The sequence below is a fragment of the Scomber japonicus genome, chromosome 17, assembly GCF_027409825.1.
Source record: "Scomber japonicus isolate fScoJap1 chromosome 17, fScoJap1.pri, whole genome shotgun sequence".
NCBI lineage: Eukaryota > Metazoa > Chordata > Actinopteri > Scombriformes > Scombridae > Scomber > Scomber japonicus.
Window position 1 is genome coordinate 14945971 of NC_070594.1, and position 17413 is coordinate 14963383.

General features: G+C 38.4%; 1 protein-coding gene across 2 annotated transcripts in view; it reads left to right on the forward strand.

The window, feature by feature from the left end:
* The window catches only part of itpkb (inositol-trisphosphate 3-kinase B), a 30997-nt gene extending 16466 nt beyond the window's left edge, over positions 1-14531 (forward strand). For both annotated transcript variants that reach the window (XM_053337494.1, XM_053337495.1), the window contains exons 6-12: positions 5753-5852; positions 6357-6394; positions 6483-6658; positions 7320-7524; positions 9154-9255; positions 10249-10320; positions 11136-14531. In XM_053337494.1, coding sequence (XP_053193469.1) covers positions 5753-5852; positions 6357-6394; positions 6483-6658; positions 7320-7524; positions 9154-9255; positions 10249-10320; positions 11136-11345 — 903 coding nt within the window. In that variant the 3' untranslated portion in view covers positions 11346-14531. The remainder of the gene's footprint in view (positions 1-5752; positions 5853-6356; positions 6395-6482; positions 6659-7319; positions 7525-9153; positions 9256-10248; positions 10321-11135) is intronic.
* The last annotated feature ends 2882 nt before the right edge of the window (positions 14532-17413 follow it).

Here is a 17413-nt window from a genome sequence, read left to right on the forward strand (position 1 = left end):
TCTGGTTGCCCAATGTAATCTAATCGCCAAATTTCCATACATCAGTGTATTGTTTTGCAACACCCTTTTTAGTACCCAAATGCAGTAATTTGATAATTTGATGAGTAACTTGTCTTAAGTAAATGAATGTTGCATAAAATAATTTGTGCAGATATGTGGTGCATATCTGGAGATAATAATCAAGGGACCAATAAAAACTCTTTGCCTCTGTGCTTCTTTCTCCCTGTGCACTCGTTCTGTTGTTTACAGAGGGCAAGGCCCTTTTTTTCTTTCTTTTGTTTGTAGTCAGCGGCGGATGTGGAAAATACTGTCGCTGAGGCAAGCGGCAACCCCCCCCCCACTTCCTGTCTACAAGAAGTTCCTTTGCTTACCATTTCCTCTCTCTCTCTCTCTCTCTCTCTCTCTCTCTCTCTCTCTCTCTCTCTCTCTCTCTCTCTCTCTCTCTCTCTCTCTCTCTCTCTCTCTCTCTCTCTCTCTCTCTCTCTCTCTCTCAATGGAAACTTTACTGTTTTTCCTGCTCTCCTCTTGTCATCCAGCTGGTCTGGGGATAGAGATAGGAGACCGCCAAAGAGCAATGAGCCAGAAAAAGATGAGACAAAGACAGAAAAGGGCTGACTTTGAGGGAAGAGAGCATGTGCCCTTTTGACAATTCAAAGACCTCCCTGAAATGCCTTCCAGCTCATTTTTCTTAGATTTTGAAACACATGCTTACTTGCCAGCAAAACATGAAATTAGCTTCTTTCAAGCAAGCAAAAAATAAAAAATAAAAAAATGCAGTCAGACGTGTGTGACCATAAAACACTTGATTCTCACAAAGCTAAAAAGCTTCAGTTTGAATATCTTTATGTTGAGGAATGATTTCCTGGTGGAGAGATCCATTTCTTCCTGTGGTTGTTTGATGAGATGGAAAAACATTAAAACATAGACACTGACAAAAGCAAATTCAAAAAGTCAAAAGTCATCAAGCATGTATGTTGTGATAGGTCATATAATAATACAATAATAATATATTCCTGGAAGATTTTTTGGAGCTTGCAATTCTGCAAAATTCCTGTGATTTCACAGCATTAACCAGTCCCTTCAGGAAATTGCATTTTTGCTTTTATAATAATTAATGCGAAAACGCCACTTTGCTTCATGGAATCAACAGACAGCTTGGGATTTGGACCAACTGTTGCATTTTTTGTCATGGTAACCTACATCATTGTAGCACACAGGAAGGAGGGAACACATGACTTTTAAGTATTATCACATTATTTTCCTTTGCTTGTAATTTTTCCCAATTCCTACAATTTTACTCCAAAAATCAAAATTTATAAGGAAATCTGCTACAAAATCAAATATTTTTGACTGCATTAATCACAAATTCTGGAGGGACTAATATAACACAAGTATGTAGAAGTGTGTATTATAGTGCACATGAATTAACTGCAGTGTCAGCAATCAGTAGTGATGATAAACTAAAAATCACTTGAAATTTCCTTAAATTATATCCATAAGCTAGAAATGACAGAGAAGGGCATGTATTGCCCCATGATTGAGATTGCAGCTGGACTTTTACTGCATTGTAAAACTAGATTTCTGATTGGATATTATATTATTATTATTATATTAAGTATGTAGCATTCTCATTGGCTAATCAGAGTCAGAGTCAAAATTCTTGATTGTTATGTTGTGCTTTATTCTCTGACTCTGTTGTGTACTTGCTGAAATAAGTTATTCAAGCATTTCTTTTACAAATCCTCTAAATGTGTGCGTGTGTGTGTGTATATATTGTGTGTGTGTGTATATATATATACACATCATTTCTTTCTACATGTCACACATTTAGACACATTCATGCAAATGTTTTTTGCAGTTTCACTACAAGCGATGTACATCTGCTAACTGTGAAATGATGTCTGAACATTGTGTGACAAGCTGACAATTTTTTGACCCTTTTATGGATGTAAAAGAACAGTCAGTAGATTGACCTAAAATATGCAGATTCCATGTAGAAAGTTTCCAAATGTATGTATGTGGATGACTAGTTATCACTTTTTTAAAACTCAGATGTGTTGCACCTATCGGCACTGAGGATGAAGGTGCATTGTAGTAGCTTCATCATTTCACTGCAGAGCGTGGTGGTATGGACGTTTCCTTTTGTCTATTTTAGCTTGTGTTGTAACTTGTGTCATAATCCTTTCGGTGTCTCACACACACATAGGTGCACTGTCACAGTCACAAGTCAAGAGTTATATGCATACTCAAACATCAACAGTATAAATATATAGACCCATATAAACACATTAATAAAACACATCTGCTTACTTGTTCCATAAAGCCTTTACATTTTACCAGCACGTCATGAGCATTCACATTTACACACCTATTCAAACACACTTAGTTCCATCTGTGTCTTTCAAATGTTGTGCCTTGTGGGGATTTGCATGTCCAGATTATGTTTGTCCTCTGCTTTGCCAATCAAATAATCCCTAATTGTTTATTCACGCAAAAACACACACTCACGTGTACATTTCGTGGAGCATAGAGAAAGCAGAATGCGAGCCTGAGGAGAGACACAAGAGTTTGGGTGTGTTGCAGGAGAGCTGGACACATAGTCTCGTCAGCTTGTTGACAGAAAGCCCATCGGTCATGATGTGGTCTGCGTGGCTGTTTTCAGTGTGGAGTGTTGTGTCAGTCGGAGCCATCCTTATTATTACCATCATCCTCCTCCAGGTATTGTCACCTGCACCATTACTGTACTTTCTCAGTTCATGTCTTACTAGCACTTTTACAACCTGAATTTAGTCCTTGTTTTCTGATGTTTGACAGCTCTACTTTTGTGCTCTGATTTTATTGAGCAATAATAACACTCAGTAAGAATATCACTGTGATAGCTTCTTTTTTTTTTTTTTTTTTTTTTTTTAGTCACACACAAACCAACCCTCTGCTCTGATCGCATTTTAATGTCTCTAACTCTTAAATCTACACAGTGTGACACAGTCTGTTATTACTCACCCTTGAGATACTCCAGACTTTCTATTTCTCTCTCTCTCTTACTTACCCTCCCCAGTTCTCACACACACCAGCTTTAAGTGGGCAACATGGTAAATGGATGACAGTCTGGGGTGATGGAGAAAGTGCAGACCCTGGCTACTTACCAAACTGTAGCCTGATACTCTTGCTCTCTTGCTAACTGGCTAAAGATGGTGGAAAAAATGAAAAAGGGGGAATACCTTGACTTCTTGCGTGATTGCCCTCACAACTCAATAAGTATCGTATTCATTCAATGAGACGCACAAATCATTTGAATCATTGACTCATTGAATCAGTGCACAAATTGAAATCGTGAATGTTATTTTGTTTCAAGTCAACCTTTATTTATACTGTATAGGAAAAATTGACTGTGTAAACTTAGTGCAAGCCTCAAATGGATGTCATCATTTTTAATTATACCCACCCACGTTCTCTCACTCACACCATTTCTGTGTTTCAGAGAAGCCAGACTAGCTAAAAATGCAACAACAGCAAGCATTAATAAACTCTATGATATTCCACGGTCAAGGCTTCCCTCTCTCTCTCTGGGACCCATTTCAGCTGACCTGCCTTGAAGTCAGTTTCCACCATGTGATCTGTGTGTGTGTGTGTATGTGTGTGTTAAGGGTGCTTTTTTCCCCTTGCTTTCCTTCAATGGTACAGAGAAAACCCCTCATGTGACTCTTCACTGCTTGAGACAGTGAGACAGACAGACGGGAGGTGGGGGGGGGGGGGGGGGTGCATCTGAAGGTGTGTGTGTGTGTGCGTGCACATCTAACCATAGATAGTCATGTTATCAGCTTATGAATTTTCATCAGGTCCAGATTATGTGACATGAGTTATATATTGCCTTCTATGGTCCTCTTCTCTCTTATCTTACTCATCGTCTCCTCCCCTCTTCTCCTCCTCTTTTCTTCTCTTCACCGTTATTTGTAGACATAATATTATTCCTCCCAAGCTTTTGCAGACCAAAGGAAATCTCGTCTGTGTTTAACATGAGCAAAGTCCATCTTTTGCACCTACAATACAAGACAGGAAATTTCTGTGTAAATATTGTATTACATAAGTTTCAGGGTCAGTTTAATGTGTTATGATTAATTTGGGATCAAGTGTCTGTTTTCATGAAGTATTTTCTGTTCTGTTTTAAAGGGAAAACTGTAAACTCGTCACTCCGGCACAGTGTGTCACAGCCAAGCATTGTTTAAACCCACAGAACAAGACATCTGGAATTTTTCCATCTGATGTAATGCTGCAGGCATAAAAATGATATTCGGGGTTTGAATATTCTACTCAGCTAGAGTGTTATTTATTTAAGCTTCAGAGCGGTTGTTGCAACATGCAGAAAAATACACACACACACATACATGTACTAATTTCGAAACTACTTACAGGATGATTTATAGAAACATCATGGCTTGGGGAGATAAGACAGGCTTCATTTTTATACTGTAAGCATTTTTGGGAATTTTTGAAAATGTATTTTGATTGTGCATCAACAGGGTTCTTTTTTAAGGGGTTTTAGATAAAAGCAACTTAGCCTCTTGATGGTGACTCTTCTAATATCTTATACTTCTGCAAATATTTTTCAGGCATGTCGGTCCTTATCTGATAAACATAACAGTTATTGTTCTGCAGGGAACATAAAGTACTTTGAATGAACTTAACACGTCCTGACTTGAATTGATCGATGGTCACTGAGAGAAAACCTGTTTGTTGATCTTGACACAACTTGCCATGTGTGTGTGTGTGTCTGTGTGTGTGTGTCTGTGTGTCAGGAGTCCCTCAGTTCAATATGTCCTTGCCAAGGGACAGGGAGAGCCCTTGGAGAATCCCTGTGTGAGTGTGCGTGTATTTGTTGCCAGGGGAAACCCCAGCTTGTTTCTCCCAGGTTGAGTTAAAATGCTCTAAAACAGCCAAAGAAAAGAAAGGGAGAGCGAGTGTGGGAGAAAAGCAGGCAGATAGAGAGTGAAGAGAAGCCCCCCCCCCCGCCCCCCCCCCAGGGTCAGGGAATCCCCACTGTGTGTGTGCGTGAGTGTATTTTAAAGACTTGTTTTGCTCATGGCCATTAAACAAAGCATGTTACCAAAAAAAAAGCACTGGATCAGCCAAAGGTTTCAGACGGGGACTCCAACTTGGCACTCAGTCTCCTGTGTGATTGTAAGCTGGCCACATACTTCTATAGGGTTATAACTGTAGGGTTGCAACTGTTTATTTTCACTATTGAAGTATAATTTCACCACCTTTTATTCATATATTATTTTAATTTTTGTTTTAGTTGATCAGTGTATCATCATGTTTTACAAAGAGAAGCATTCAGTCATCACATTTTTTTGACATTTATGTAAAAAAAATTACCAAAACAATTATGTGGTTATCAAAATAGTTGCCAGTTCATTTTCTATCTATCTACCAATCAATTAATAGTAGTGGTTGCAGCTCTAGATGACTCCACTAAATCCAAAAGTCATAAAGTTAGATTGCCTAACTTGTTTGCATAACCAGAAGTAACTGTTATTATCAGATTGACCTACATCAATTTAAAAGATGTTTTTCATTTATGGATGGTTGAGCATTGGACCAAATGACCATGAACACAGATAATGATTACATTACATTTTTACAATAAAACATAGAGAAGATTATAATGGAACTTGTAGTTAAACTAAATCCATCACTCGAAAGCACACTCACTGTATTTGATGACTCACATATATGTGTCTGTGTGTGATTATAGCACAAGTCCTGGAAGAAAATCAAGAACATGGTCCACTGGTCGCCATTTGTGATGTCCTTCAAGAAGAAATATCCCTGGATACAACTGGCTGGACATGCAGGTATGTGGACACAGATGTATGCTTCATACCAGACACCAGAGGCTAAGTATGGGGTCAAAGCAAGATCCTAAAGGCCACGACACGACCCCCTAATCAGTGGTATTTGGGCTGACTGAACATGTGGTAGCAGCATTAGAAGCAGGGAACACAGACAGATAGTTAACTTTCACACAGGCGCAGAACATATGTGCTTATTGATGATCGGCTGGTCAGCAGGTGTTGCCTTTTCGACTAGTTCAAACATTCAAACATGTTGGTGCTAGTTCTCTGAGGCCAGGTGGGTGTATCCAGGCCCTGAAAGTGTGTGTGTGTGTTTGTGTGTGTGTGTGTGAAAATAGAGCATTAGGAGTGGTCCCAAAGGTCCTGCTGGTGTCTTGGAGGTTCAGAGACCATGCAGTTCACTTGTGTAAAGCTAGTGTACCGACAAAAGAAATACAATAAAAATCACAAATGTTGGCTTAACATGTGCTACAGCTGCTTCATAATAACACCGTTTCTTTACAGGGAGCTTCAAGGCAGGAGCCAATGGCCGCATTTTAAAAGTAAGAAGCTGTCTTCTTCTCTGTGTTTTTAGAGGTTTTAATTGCCAAGAGTATAAAACACTAATAACATATTGATGATATCCTTTAGAAACACTGTGAATGTGAGCAGCGCTGTTTGTCGCTCCTGATGAGGGACGTGCTGCGCCCCTATGTCCCTGGTTACCATGGAGATGTAGAGAAGGACGGCCAGAAATACAACCAGATGGAGGATCTGCTGGCTGAGTTCGACTTCCCGTGTGTGATGGACTGTAAGATGGGAGTGAGGTGAGAAGACATCACATGACATCACAACGCATACATTTTGGGACATTATGGACTAGAAAGGCAAATAGCATGTTCAGTAAATTAACTTTATTGTGTCTTTATTGGAATAATTCTGGTTTATCAGTGTGTTTTATAGTTTTGGGTATCAATTATAAAAGTTATGACAACATAATACCCACATGCTGTGATTATTGGCAAGTACAGTAGGTCAAAGTTAAGCGAGGAGTTCAGTCTGCAATCACTCCCAGTTCAGGTTGTAATTTTACAATCCGCCTTTGTTTGCTCTTCCAAAGAAGTGTGACCAGCCTGAGAGTTTGAGAGTTTAAAAGCTGTGTCATCGTCTCACTGCTCATGTTTCTTGTTCAATCAAATTTTCCAGGGATGTTTGTGTTCCCACATCTCAGCAGTGTAATGTTATTATTACTGATAGGACTGATGGCCAGTAGCTCTAGAATAAACTGTTCACAACAAAATCTGCAGGCTACTTTGAACAGCTGTGCTGTTCTGTTTGGAAAGATACGTATTCTTCACACATTTTTTCTCACCCTCTCTGCTCATCTCTACCTCCTCCTCCTACCTCCTGTGCACGTGTTTCTCGTCCACTTTTACTTCTCTCCTTGTGGTGTTCACCACCCACCACTTATTTTTGCTTATCTTTTAGGACCTACCTCGAGGAAGAGTTGACCAAGGCTCGTAAGAAGCCTTCTCCTAGACCGGATATGTATCAGAAAATGATTGAGGTTGACCCTAATGCACCGATGCCAGAGGAGAATGACAAGAAAGCAGTGACCAAGCCCAGATACATGCAGTGGAGAGAGACCATAAGCTCAACAGCCACCCTGGGATTTAGGATAGAGGGAGTCAAGGTAAGGCTCACAAAGAGAAAGGTGTGTGTGTGTGTGTACGTGTGTGTGTGTGTGTACGTGTGTACGTGCGTGGCTTTCCTTCCCTCCTTTCTTCCAGCATCATGTGTTTGTCTCTGCGTGGGTGTATGGGTGTCCTTCAGGGGCATGATCTAACTTCCTGTTTTGAACAGAAACTTCCTCTGAAGTATATGTTTGTACATCAGTCCCTTTGTGGTACAAGAGGACTGTCTGTGGCAGCTCTATAGGCCGCGGCATCTGGCACTGACACGGACACTGTACACACACACACACACACACACACACACACACACATTTGTCTGTCTCTGTCTTCATTTGAGGGTCGTGGCTATATAAGGAAATTCACGGCCTCCTGGTGGTCTGTTGCCATGACACTGAGGGTTATCCCCAGAAACACAGAAATCTGTGTGAGTGTGTGAGAGAGAAAGAGAAAGAGAGAGACAGAAAAAAGTTTCTAAATCTGTGTTTATCTAAATGCAAATGAGTGTGTTTTTGTAGCTGCAGTATTTTTGAATTATGGTAGACTTTATAAGCTCTTAAGTATGTGAAAAGTGTCTGGTAATTGTGTGTGTGTGTGTGTGTGTGTGTGCGTGTGCGTGTGCGTGTGCGCGTGTGTAAGAGAGAGAGAAAAAGAGCCTGAGCTTGAACCATAAAGGGTAAAATAGTTCTGTCTCCAAATAGTACCTTGTTGCTTGGCAGCCAGCAGGACATGACAAGCTCATTTATTCCACTCTGAATCTAGTTGGTTACCACTGCTGGTCCTGCTTCTGCTGCTCATCTACTATGCCACCACTACTACTGTACATTATTACTGTAATGCTGTAACTCAAATATTAGTTCCACTGTTACCTTTACTAGTTCTATATATAAGTACTATTTCTTTGACTTTGTTAGTTCTTCAGGTGGGAAATGACTATAGTAAGTACATTTACTACAGCGACACTTTGTCCAGAGACCAGATCCGCAGGCCACGTGATGCCCTAAGGCCCATCTATAAAATTAACTGTTGTAAAGCTGAAGAAAATGAGAATCACCAATATAAAATAATTGGTGCTTTTCACTACAGCCATAAAAAAATGAGTACAGTCAAAAATAGATTATAGCAGACTGAAGCCAGAGCCATAATGTAAAACATAATGAGCTCATTAAAAATGATTTACTGTTAGAGATTAAACTTGTGTAACAACGAGGAATACATGTCTGTTCACAGTGTGTTGCAAACCAGAATCAGAATTGGTGACAAGAAAGTCAGATTTTAAAGACTTTTTGTAAATGGCTCTGGTCCTGCTTTAAGGCTAAATCTCTAAAAATATCTTTCCCTCCCTCTTTTCTTTTTTTTCAACCATTGTTTGTTCTACTTTTCTTGTCCATCCTCTCCTCTGTTCCTTCTCCTTCCTTCCTTCCTGGATTCAGTGTTCCCTTCCCGTCCTCTGCGTAGACCTTGTACTTTATGTCTCTACAAGAAGCCTGGAAGCTGATAGAAAGTAGATATACTGAATATAAACATTTACTTACTGCGCACCCTAATGATCCCAACAATAATGTATGATTATATGCTCCTTGAACTTTCACATGAAGTCAGTTTTCATGCAAATGATCTCTCTTCTTTAGAAAGAGGACGGGACGGTGAACAGAGATTTTAAGAAGACGAAGACGAGAGAGCAAGTCACTGCAGCCTTCCATGACTTTGTCAAAGGAAAGAAGGATATACTGGTAAGTGTAGTTAACTGTGTGTGTACCCTCAAAACCCTCAGTAGGACTTGATGAAGTTCTATTAATAAGTCCATGGAAATCACAGACGTACAGTATGCACACTGTGACCTTAAACCTCTTGAGCCAGAAGAAAAGGGAAGTCCTTGGGAACTCCCTGGTACTCTTTACACATGCAAGCATGCGCACATGCACACACACTTTTATATAGCTACTTGAGTGACGACATTCATTGACATAACATGTTCCTTAGTCCCTTAACCTAACCTTAACCATCACAACTAACCTTAACCCTTACCCTAAACCGAACCTAAACCTAAACCCAACTCTAACCTTTAGCCTCAAACAGACCCTTTACACATTTGTCAGGAAGTGAGAAAAATGTCCTCACTTACCATTATAAAACTAAATTTGGTTCACAGTCACACACACACACACACACACACACACACACACACACACACACACACACACACACACACACACACACACACACACACACACACACACACACACAGATGAAGTTGTTTAGGTCACTTTTGGGGACATGACATAGATTCACTTCCTGGAGACTTACTCTAACGCCAACCATAACGCCTACTTGCCCTAGGCCTTATCTAACCCTAACCTTAACCACTGACCCAAAAATCAGCGTTTCACCAATTGGGGACACAGCTTTTTTCCTATGTTGAACAAGCTGTGGATTAATTGGCCTTAAGTATGAAATGTATCCCTGAAAGTAGCCTTTGACAGAATGTGTGTTTGTCATGTTGAAAAATAATTAGAATTCAGGAATAAATTAAAGATATCAAGACAATTTCAGTATTCAGTGTTTGAAATACTCCACCACACATTTGACTGTAAACATTGCTCTTAAAAGTTGAGTAGTGGCAAGTAGTGAATCAATTCACTATCCAACAGAATTGGTCGCATCACTGGAAGGAAGTGGGTTAACAAGATATAAAAGGTTGTATGTGTTTGTGTTTTTTTTTCCAGAACTGTTATCTAGCCAGGTTGAAGGAAATCAGTGACACTCTGGAGATCTCCCCGTTCTTCAAAACCCACGAGGTAAAGATGGAGTGCTAGTGATGAAAACTGCTTCCACTGCAAGATAAATATAAAATAATTATAAACCTAACCATATATGTCATCTATAAATGTATCTAAAATGAAGACAAAAATAAAACAAAAAAACAAAAATACATCTCATATTTAAAAAGAAAAATGTGGAAAAAATGTATAATTATAATATAATGAAGAAAAATATGTGAAAGTTGTTATTCTTAACAAGAATTGTGGGTTTTAATGCATGCAAGGTCATTTTCAGCTTCATTGTCATTATTTCTACAGTGGGAATTTGTCACATTGTGGTGAAATGATATTGTCTAGTGTTATGTAAATAAGTACACAAAGATGTGTCATACTGTTGAGTTTTCCCATAAATAGCAACCAAACCTTAAGCAATCTTTTTTCACAATATTTTGGGTTGTGCTTTACTGCAACTTCTTGATTTTTGCAAGACTGGGCTCAGTTCAGAATTAGACTTTCAACAACACATAATACCTTTTTTTAATTGGGTGAATTTGTTAACGTGTGTCTGCCGTCACTGCACATAAATTAATAAATTAATTTAAACTCATCAGTACACCGTAACATATACATAAATAGCAGGTCACGTCATGGAACAAGGACAGCAGCAGCCCTGACCACACGTGAACATGCTCAGTTTCACACTTGTGCACACACATAAACATAACTAAACAGACATGAATTTAAAAAGAAGTTGGTTTTACAAAACAGGAAGCGAGATAATGCTCTCAAAGGACACAAACACATACACATAATGTTGAGAATGTATTGTTTCTTTCTCTGCGTCTCTCCAGGTGATTGGCAGCTCCTTGTTATTCGTTCATGACAGTAAAGGACGAGCCAAGGTCTGGATGATTGACTTTGGGAAAACGACTCCTCTTCCCGAGGGAGACGAACTGACCCACAGAGCGTCGTGGTGTGAAGGGAACAGAGAGGATGGCTACCTTTTTGGACTTGATAGTTTGGTGGACATCATTTCATCCATGGTGAACTCTGAGACTTGAAGTCTGAGGAGTTTCTTAATCACAGTGAACATTTGGACACACAACCACTTCCATACTGTCTTCATTTCTCTGGTGAACACTTTGGACTTCCTAAAGGACTTCTTCTCAGATGCATGTTGGAAAGCGCATCGTCCCATAACAATGCTTGGATGCCATCTCTTGTTTCATGTTCAGTGGAGGTTTAAAAGCAAGTTCTTCACCATTCATAACCTTCATAATGTCCTCAACCTTTTATAGGGCAGTGCAGAATAGGCTTTTTTCACAGGAGACATTTTAACTTGTAATAGGGGACAGCACAGGTGTTACTAATAATATTACGAGGTCTCCGTTACATTAAGGGTCCGTTGCGACACACATACTATTTAGTATGCCAGAAACACATTCAGTAACACATTCAGTATGTTCCAATACATGGTGTGTCAAATTCAGTATGCCAAAAGTACCAGGATGTCCTACTACATCTGGATACATTTTGCAGTATGCAACCCAGCATGCTTTTCTGGCTATTCTGACCCATAATCTTCTGCACAGTGGAAGATGCATCACATCAACTGAGCGGCTGAGAGAGAACAGACCAATAACAGCATATTGCAATGATAGAGACTGCAATGGCAGATGAAGTAGTATATCCTGATTGTATGTATACTGCATGCAAATTACATGCAACAGCAAATAGTTTGTAAGGGCAGCTGCAGTATGTACTAAAAGTCAAAAGTAGAAGTATGTGATTCAGAACACAATATAAGTGTGTCAGTAGGCCAGATATTATTAATTACACCTGTGCTTTTCCTCTAATAACATGTCAAAATGTCTGCTGGAAAAGGTCTATTTACATGCTTTATACCCTTTCTACTGAAATAATTCTACATTGAATACCACAAAACATATATTGCTCAGTCCAAATTAAGGGAGAAGGCTGGGGATATTCTGTCTTTTTGTTACTGTGAAGAAATCACGTGAAAAGACCAAAACCATCAATGTTTTAATTCAAGTCATACATATAAACTTTTTTTTTTTTAACTAAAAAAAAAAAATATATATAGTTTTCTTTAACAGTTGAGCACTTTAACATTACTCAAACAAGAGTGAGGAGTGCACAGAGGAACACGATTGGCTACTAGTACAGTAAGACCTTTTTATGGTAGCATTTATTATTGGTTTTGACATTTTCATGGGATTTGTTGATGATAATAAGAAAAACACAGATCCCCTGACCACTATATGAAAGCCACTATATTAGGAATTAGGAAAGTGGTAGTTTTATAAAGATGTGACTAATTTCTTCTAGAAAAAAGCACTTAAACTGTAATAATTAGCCATTATAGTTTGAAAGATGCTAAGATATAATCACATAGAAAGTATACAAATATATAGATTTAAACATGCAGAAATTCAAAACGTGACATTGCCAATTGTTTGTCTTGTTCCCAGCTCCTTTAGACTCTAATACAGATATAATAGAACATTTTTTCTCTGATTCTCATTTGAATCAGAGTGAAATTGTATACTCTGTACTCCATTTTATTGTTGTTTTCTTCAGTTTGATCACAACTGCAAAAACATGTTTGCACTTAATTACATTCCCACTATTGGAAGATTGTACAATTCTGTGTGTGTTTTTAAATCATCAAAATTATTTTAATTGTGTTTTTTGATGAAAAACAAATCTAGTCTTTTAGCATTTTTTCACATCTGTTTGAGCGTTCCCACTCAGAGCTGTAGACAAAGTTTAAAGACTGTAGATTGGTTATTGAGGTTTTCAGTGGCAGCCATGTTTGCCCCACAATAATCTGGCTTTAACTGGCAGTTAGGTAGAGCTACATTATAAAGGAGTTACATGAGTTAAAGTATGGAGGGCATTGTTTCATATGTGACATATTTGCAGCTAACATGGCGTCCATAGTGCTTCCCTAGCCAAACACTTGTCACCCCTCTCACACTTTATTGGTGTGATTGTTCACAATGTACAGAAAGTTAGAGTTATTATGTAGTTTTTTTCTCTTTTGTTTTGTAACATAGTTTTAGTGTACTCAAACCCTGTGGAACACTTACAGCCATGAACAATCGTATTTAAGCTATACAGTGCCTTGACATTACAAAGCCAAGTCAGACAACTGAAAATATGCTCTTACTTTTAAATGTTACTATGGATTTTTTTTCTGCTAGTCTTAACTGTGTGTTTCTTCCTTTAGAGTCTTACATGGGTGCATGTTTATTATCCTCTGGTGGTTCACTCTGTTTTATTTATAACATTATATTAGGTTTTTTTCTGCTTCATGGGATAGACTGTGACATTTTGAACTTGTGGGCTGTTCTGTTGTTTTGTCTCCAAGCATGTGTTACAACATGAGGGAAAGTCAAACTGTTGTGCAGCTGGCTGACACTGTGGACATCCCATATTCAAACTGGAGGATACGGCTAAAAAAAAAGAAGAAGATTGATGCTATTCAGCTAACGCATTAATTTTGGCAGGAAATTCCAGCTGTTATCTAAACTTTGGATGGGCAGAGGGAGGGAGAAGGACAAAAAACTTCTACTTCTCATTGATGATCGATAAAACTCAACAGTTTGTTTTTCCTCTACCATATATTTAAAATGCCATAGTGTTCAGTTGGTGTTTGCACTGATGGTAGACAGAGAAAGAGACTGATTGCAATTCCATGCAGTGCCTTCTTAAAGAAATACTTCTGCATTTTGAGAAAAGCCCTTACTCACTTTGTTTTCGGGCGTTGGATGAGAAGATTGACACCGTTCATGTCTCTATGCTAATGAATCATTCAGTAGAAAGTAGCCAGAAAGATTATTTAGCACAAAAACTGGAAACTGGCAGAGTTTTTTTTTTTTTTTACAGATTACACAAACAAGATATAATTGTTGTTTGTTACCTTGGGACAGAGTCAGGTTATCCCTAGTCTTTATGCTAAGCTAATGTATAGTTGTGAAAATACTATTGATCTTCTCATGTTACTAACTCGCAGCAAACAAGCGAATAAGGGTATTTCCCAAAATGCTGAACGTTCCTGTAAGACCAACCATCTTAGCTTTTGCTTATGCTCCCCAATGTGCACTTACAGCTGTTTGTTAGTAGGTTATCATGTTTGTTCTGGTTTTGCTGGCTTGTGTATTTATTTGGATTGTTCCTTTTAAAAAATGTGTGTATTTGGTGAACAAAAAACAAACATACAAAAAAAAACCCTGCTTCCATGTGTGATTTTCTTTTTTCCAGTTTCTGTATCTGAATGTAAGGTCTGAGTTTCTGCACATCTGTTTAAATATTTGTTAAATGTCAGAACGAGTTTGAACAATCTTAACTTCAAAATTGAGTCTGCACACTGCAGCTCCCAATGCAGGTGGGTTAGGGTATTGGGGGCTGCAGTGTGCGGACTCTTCTCTTGTTCTTCATTCGTTGATTGATCCGGCACCTGCGTTATTTTTTGGATGTACGAGTTCACCATAAACGTTTTTAGAAAAATAGTTTCATCGATGAGCAATGCTGGAGTCCGCGAGTCCTCACAGAGCATCGATTTCACCTGTAAGGGCACAACCTCTTCCACCTGACCTCAGAAATCCCACATTGACCTCATGCCTCTCCTGCCTCAAAGCCACATCGATTGCTGTGTTTGCATCATGCTCATTTGACATTCAAATCCCACCTTTCCACAACAGCAGCATCCGGAGCTGATGGGAGAGAAAGGTTGAGAAAGGGCAGACGGATGTTTCATTTCCATGCAGGATGAAGATGAGCCTCTTAGATAGTGGTGGAAAGTAAGTACATTTACTCAAGTACTGAAGAACAATTTGGAGATAGTTGTACTAAACTTGAGGTTTTCCATTTGATGTTACTTTATACTTCCACTCCACTACATTTTCAGGGGGAAATATTGCACTTTCTACTCCACAACATGTATTTGACAGTTTTAGTTACTTTTCAAATGAAGATTTGACACAACAGATAAAATCACAAGCTTTTAAAATGCAACACATTGTTAAAGATGAAATAAGTCGTTTCCAACCTTTTGAGCGTTTGTCATACAAAAAGCAGTGTGTTGTCGGGGTCACATTTCAGGAGCCTGAGTTATTATCAGCTCCACTAAATAGTGATTTTTCCCTCTAAATTTCTCACATGGTTTAATTCAGTATGTTCAAATGATCCAATATTTCACCAAAAATCAAGGATTAGAGAAAAAGTCCAAAAACAGAAAACAGGTTTGTGAATCAGAACTCACTCACTCACAACCTTTCAGATTTAACTGGTGACCCTTTGGAAGGGCCTGACCCCTAGGTTGGTAACCACTGGACTAAACTAGTTAACTGAAAATAAAGTAGTTCAAACTAGCACCACTAGCAGTTACAACAATACTTACTTACAATATTTCAAATACATTATGCTGCCAACACTTAAGTATTTTTACTTTGCTGTATGTTTACTTTTACTGTTGTTAGAGGTCCTTTCATTAGCTACAGTATGCTTTGGCCACTTATTTTTCATTCTGTGCAGGTTTTTGGTTAGAAAGCAAAGATTTCTCTGTTGGAGGGATATTTTTTCTGATTCATGTAATAATTAAAATGCTCCTCCCACATTGCTCCTTGCATTTGGTGCGTCCCTTTATGGTAAAACTTGAGTCTTGATTATAGTAAGACATACCCTTTATTTAGTTTATTTCCCCTAGTTTAAACCCCTTACATGTATGACAACTTGTCCTTGTTTAACAGGAAATGTATTCAGTTAACAGGACTTTTGACTGTGTTTAGTCTAGGAAAAGCTCACAACCTCCTCTACAAAACATCCTGTAACAAACATGGGCTGTGTGGAGCTATGGCACCCTCTGCTGTCACTTCACTGACACTGCAAAAACATCTAAGGACCTAGATTTGCATCATTAGAGTTAAAAATATATCAATATTCTTCTGTATATAATGGCTTTTGAATTGTAGTGATTTATATTTATCACCGTTGTAATTTTTATTTGTATGCTTTTCTCCAATTTTATTACAGTAAATGTTAAACAAAGTAATTAGCCTCCTCAGTTTCATACTTGAAATGAATAGTGTAATGTAACGTTGTTTTTTTATTACAGTTTTTTCTGAATGTTTAAACACCAGCAGTGGTTCTTGAAGCTCTATCTTTGAAACCATTAACACTTGTAGCAAAACTGAAACTGAATGCATGTTCTCTTTTCTTGCTTTACACTCAGTTTGTAATATTATAACACACTTCTAGCAAAACTGTAAATATTTGTTTCTACATGTTACACTATCTTGCCAAATGTCTTTCCACATCGACACATGTGAAAACACTTTTTGAAATCAGTTCACTTACAAATTGGAGCTTGAGCACTATGAAATCTTATGGTCATACCCACAAAGAAGACGAGGTTTAGCCAATGTTTTTCTTTTCTCTTCTTTTCACAAGTGTTCTTCATTTATACTATCAGTGTGTTAGTGCTTTGTATGCTTATTCAAATGATGGTTTGCATGTATTGTATTGATGCAAGAACACATTTTTTAAGAGTTTGAAGAGTTTTGCAATAATAGTTTCCTTTTGCATGAGATGTATGACATTTTGCTGATTTGGTGTAAGCTTTTGTGGTAAGTGTGTAGAGTTTGGCCAAAATAGCCTATAGTTTCAAAGAAAGTGCCTATAAGCAATCAGAAAAAACTGTAATCATAGTAGTGATTGCAATGTATATTTTTATAACAGCAGGTGGCAGCAGATGCTCATTTCACTGTCAGGATACAATTTATTTCCATGTTTGACAGCTGTGTGGTGTTTGTGTTTGTGTTTGAGAAACAAAAACTTGTAAAAGTGACGTTTATTTCAATCTCAATAACAGAAGTAAAACCTGCACAGTTTCCTTGCAGGATGAACCAATGGAGAGCCGAGTTCCTGCCTCCGCCTCTTGTCAACAGACGGCAACAACCAATAGGAGGAGAGTGTGGGCGGGACTCAAGCGTCAAAGCAGAGTTGTGCATAAATCCAGTTGAGCTAAGCATCTTGGCGCATGTTTTTAGGGTGAAATAAACTGTTCTGCTTTTTTAAACATGGTCAAATTAAGTCAGGTTAGATT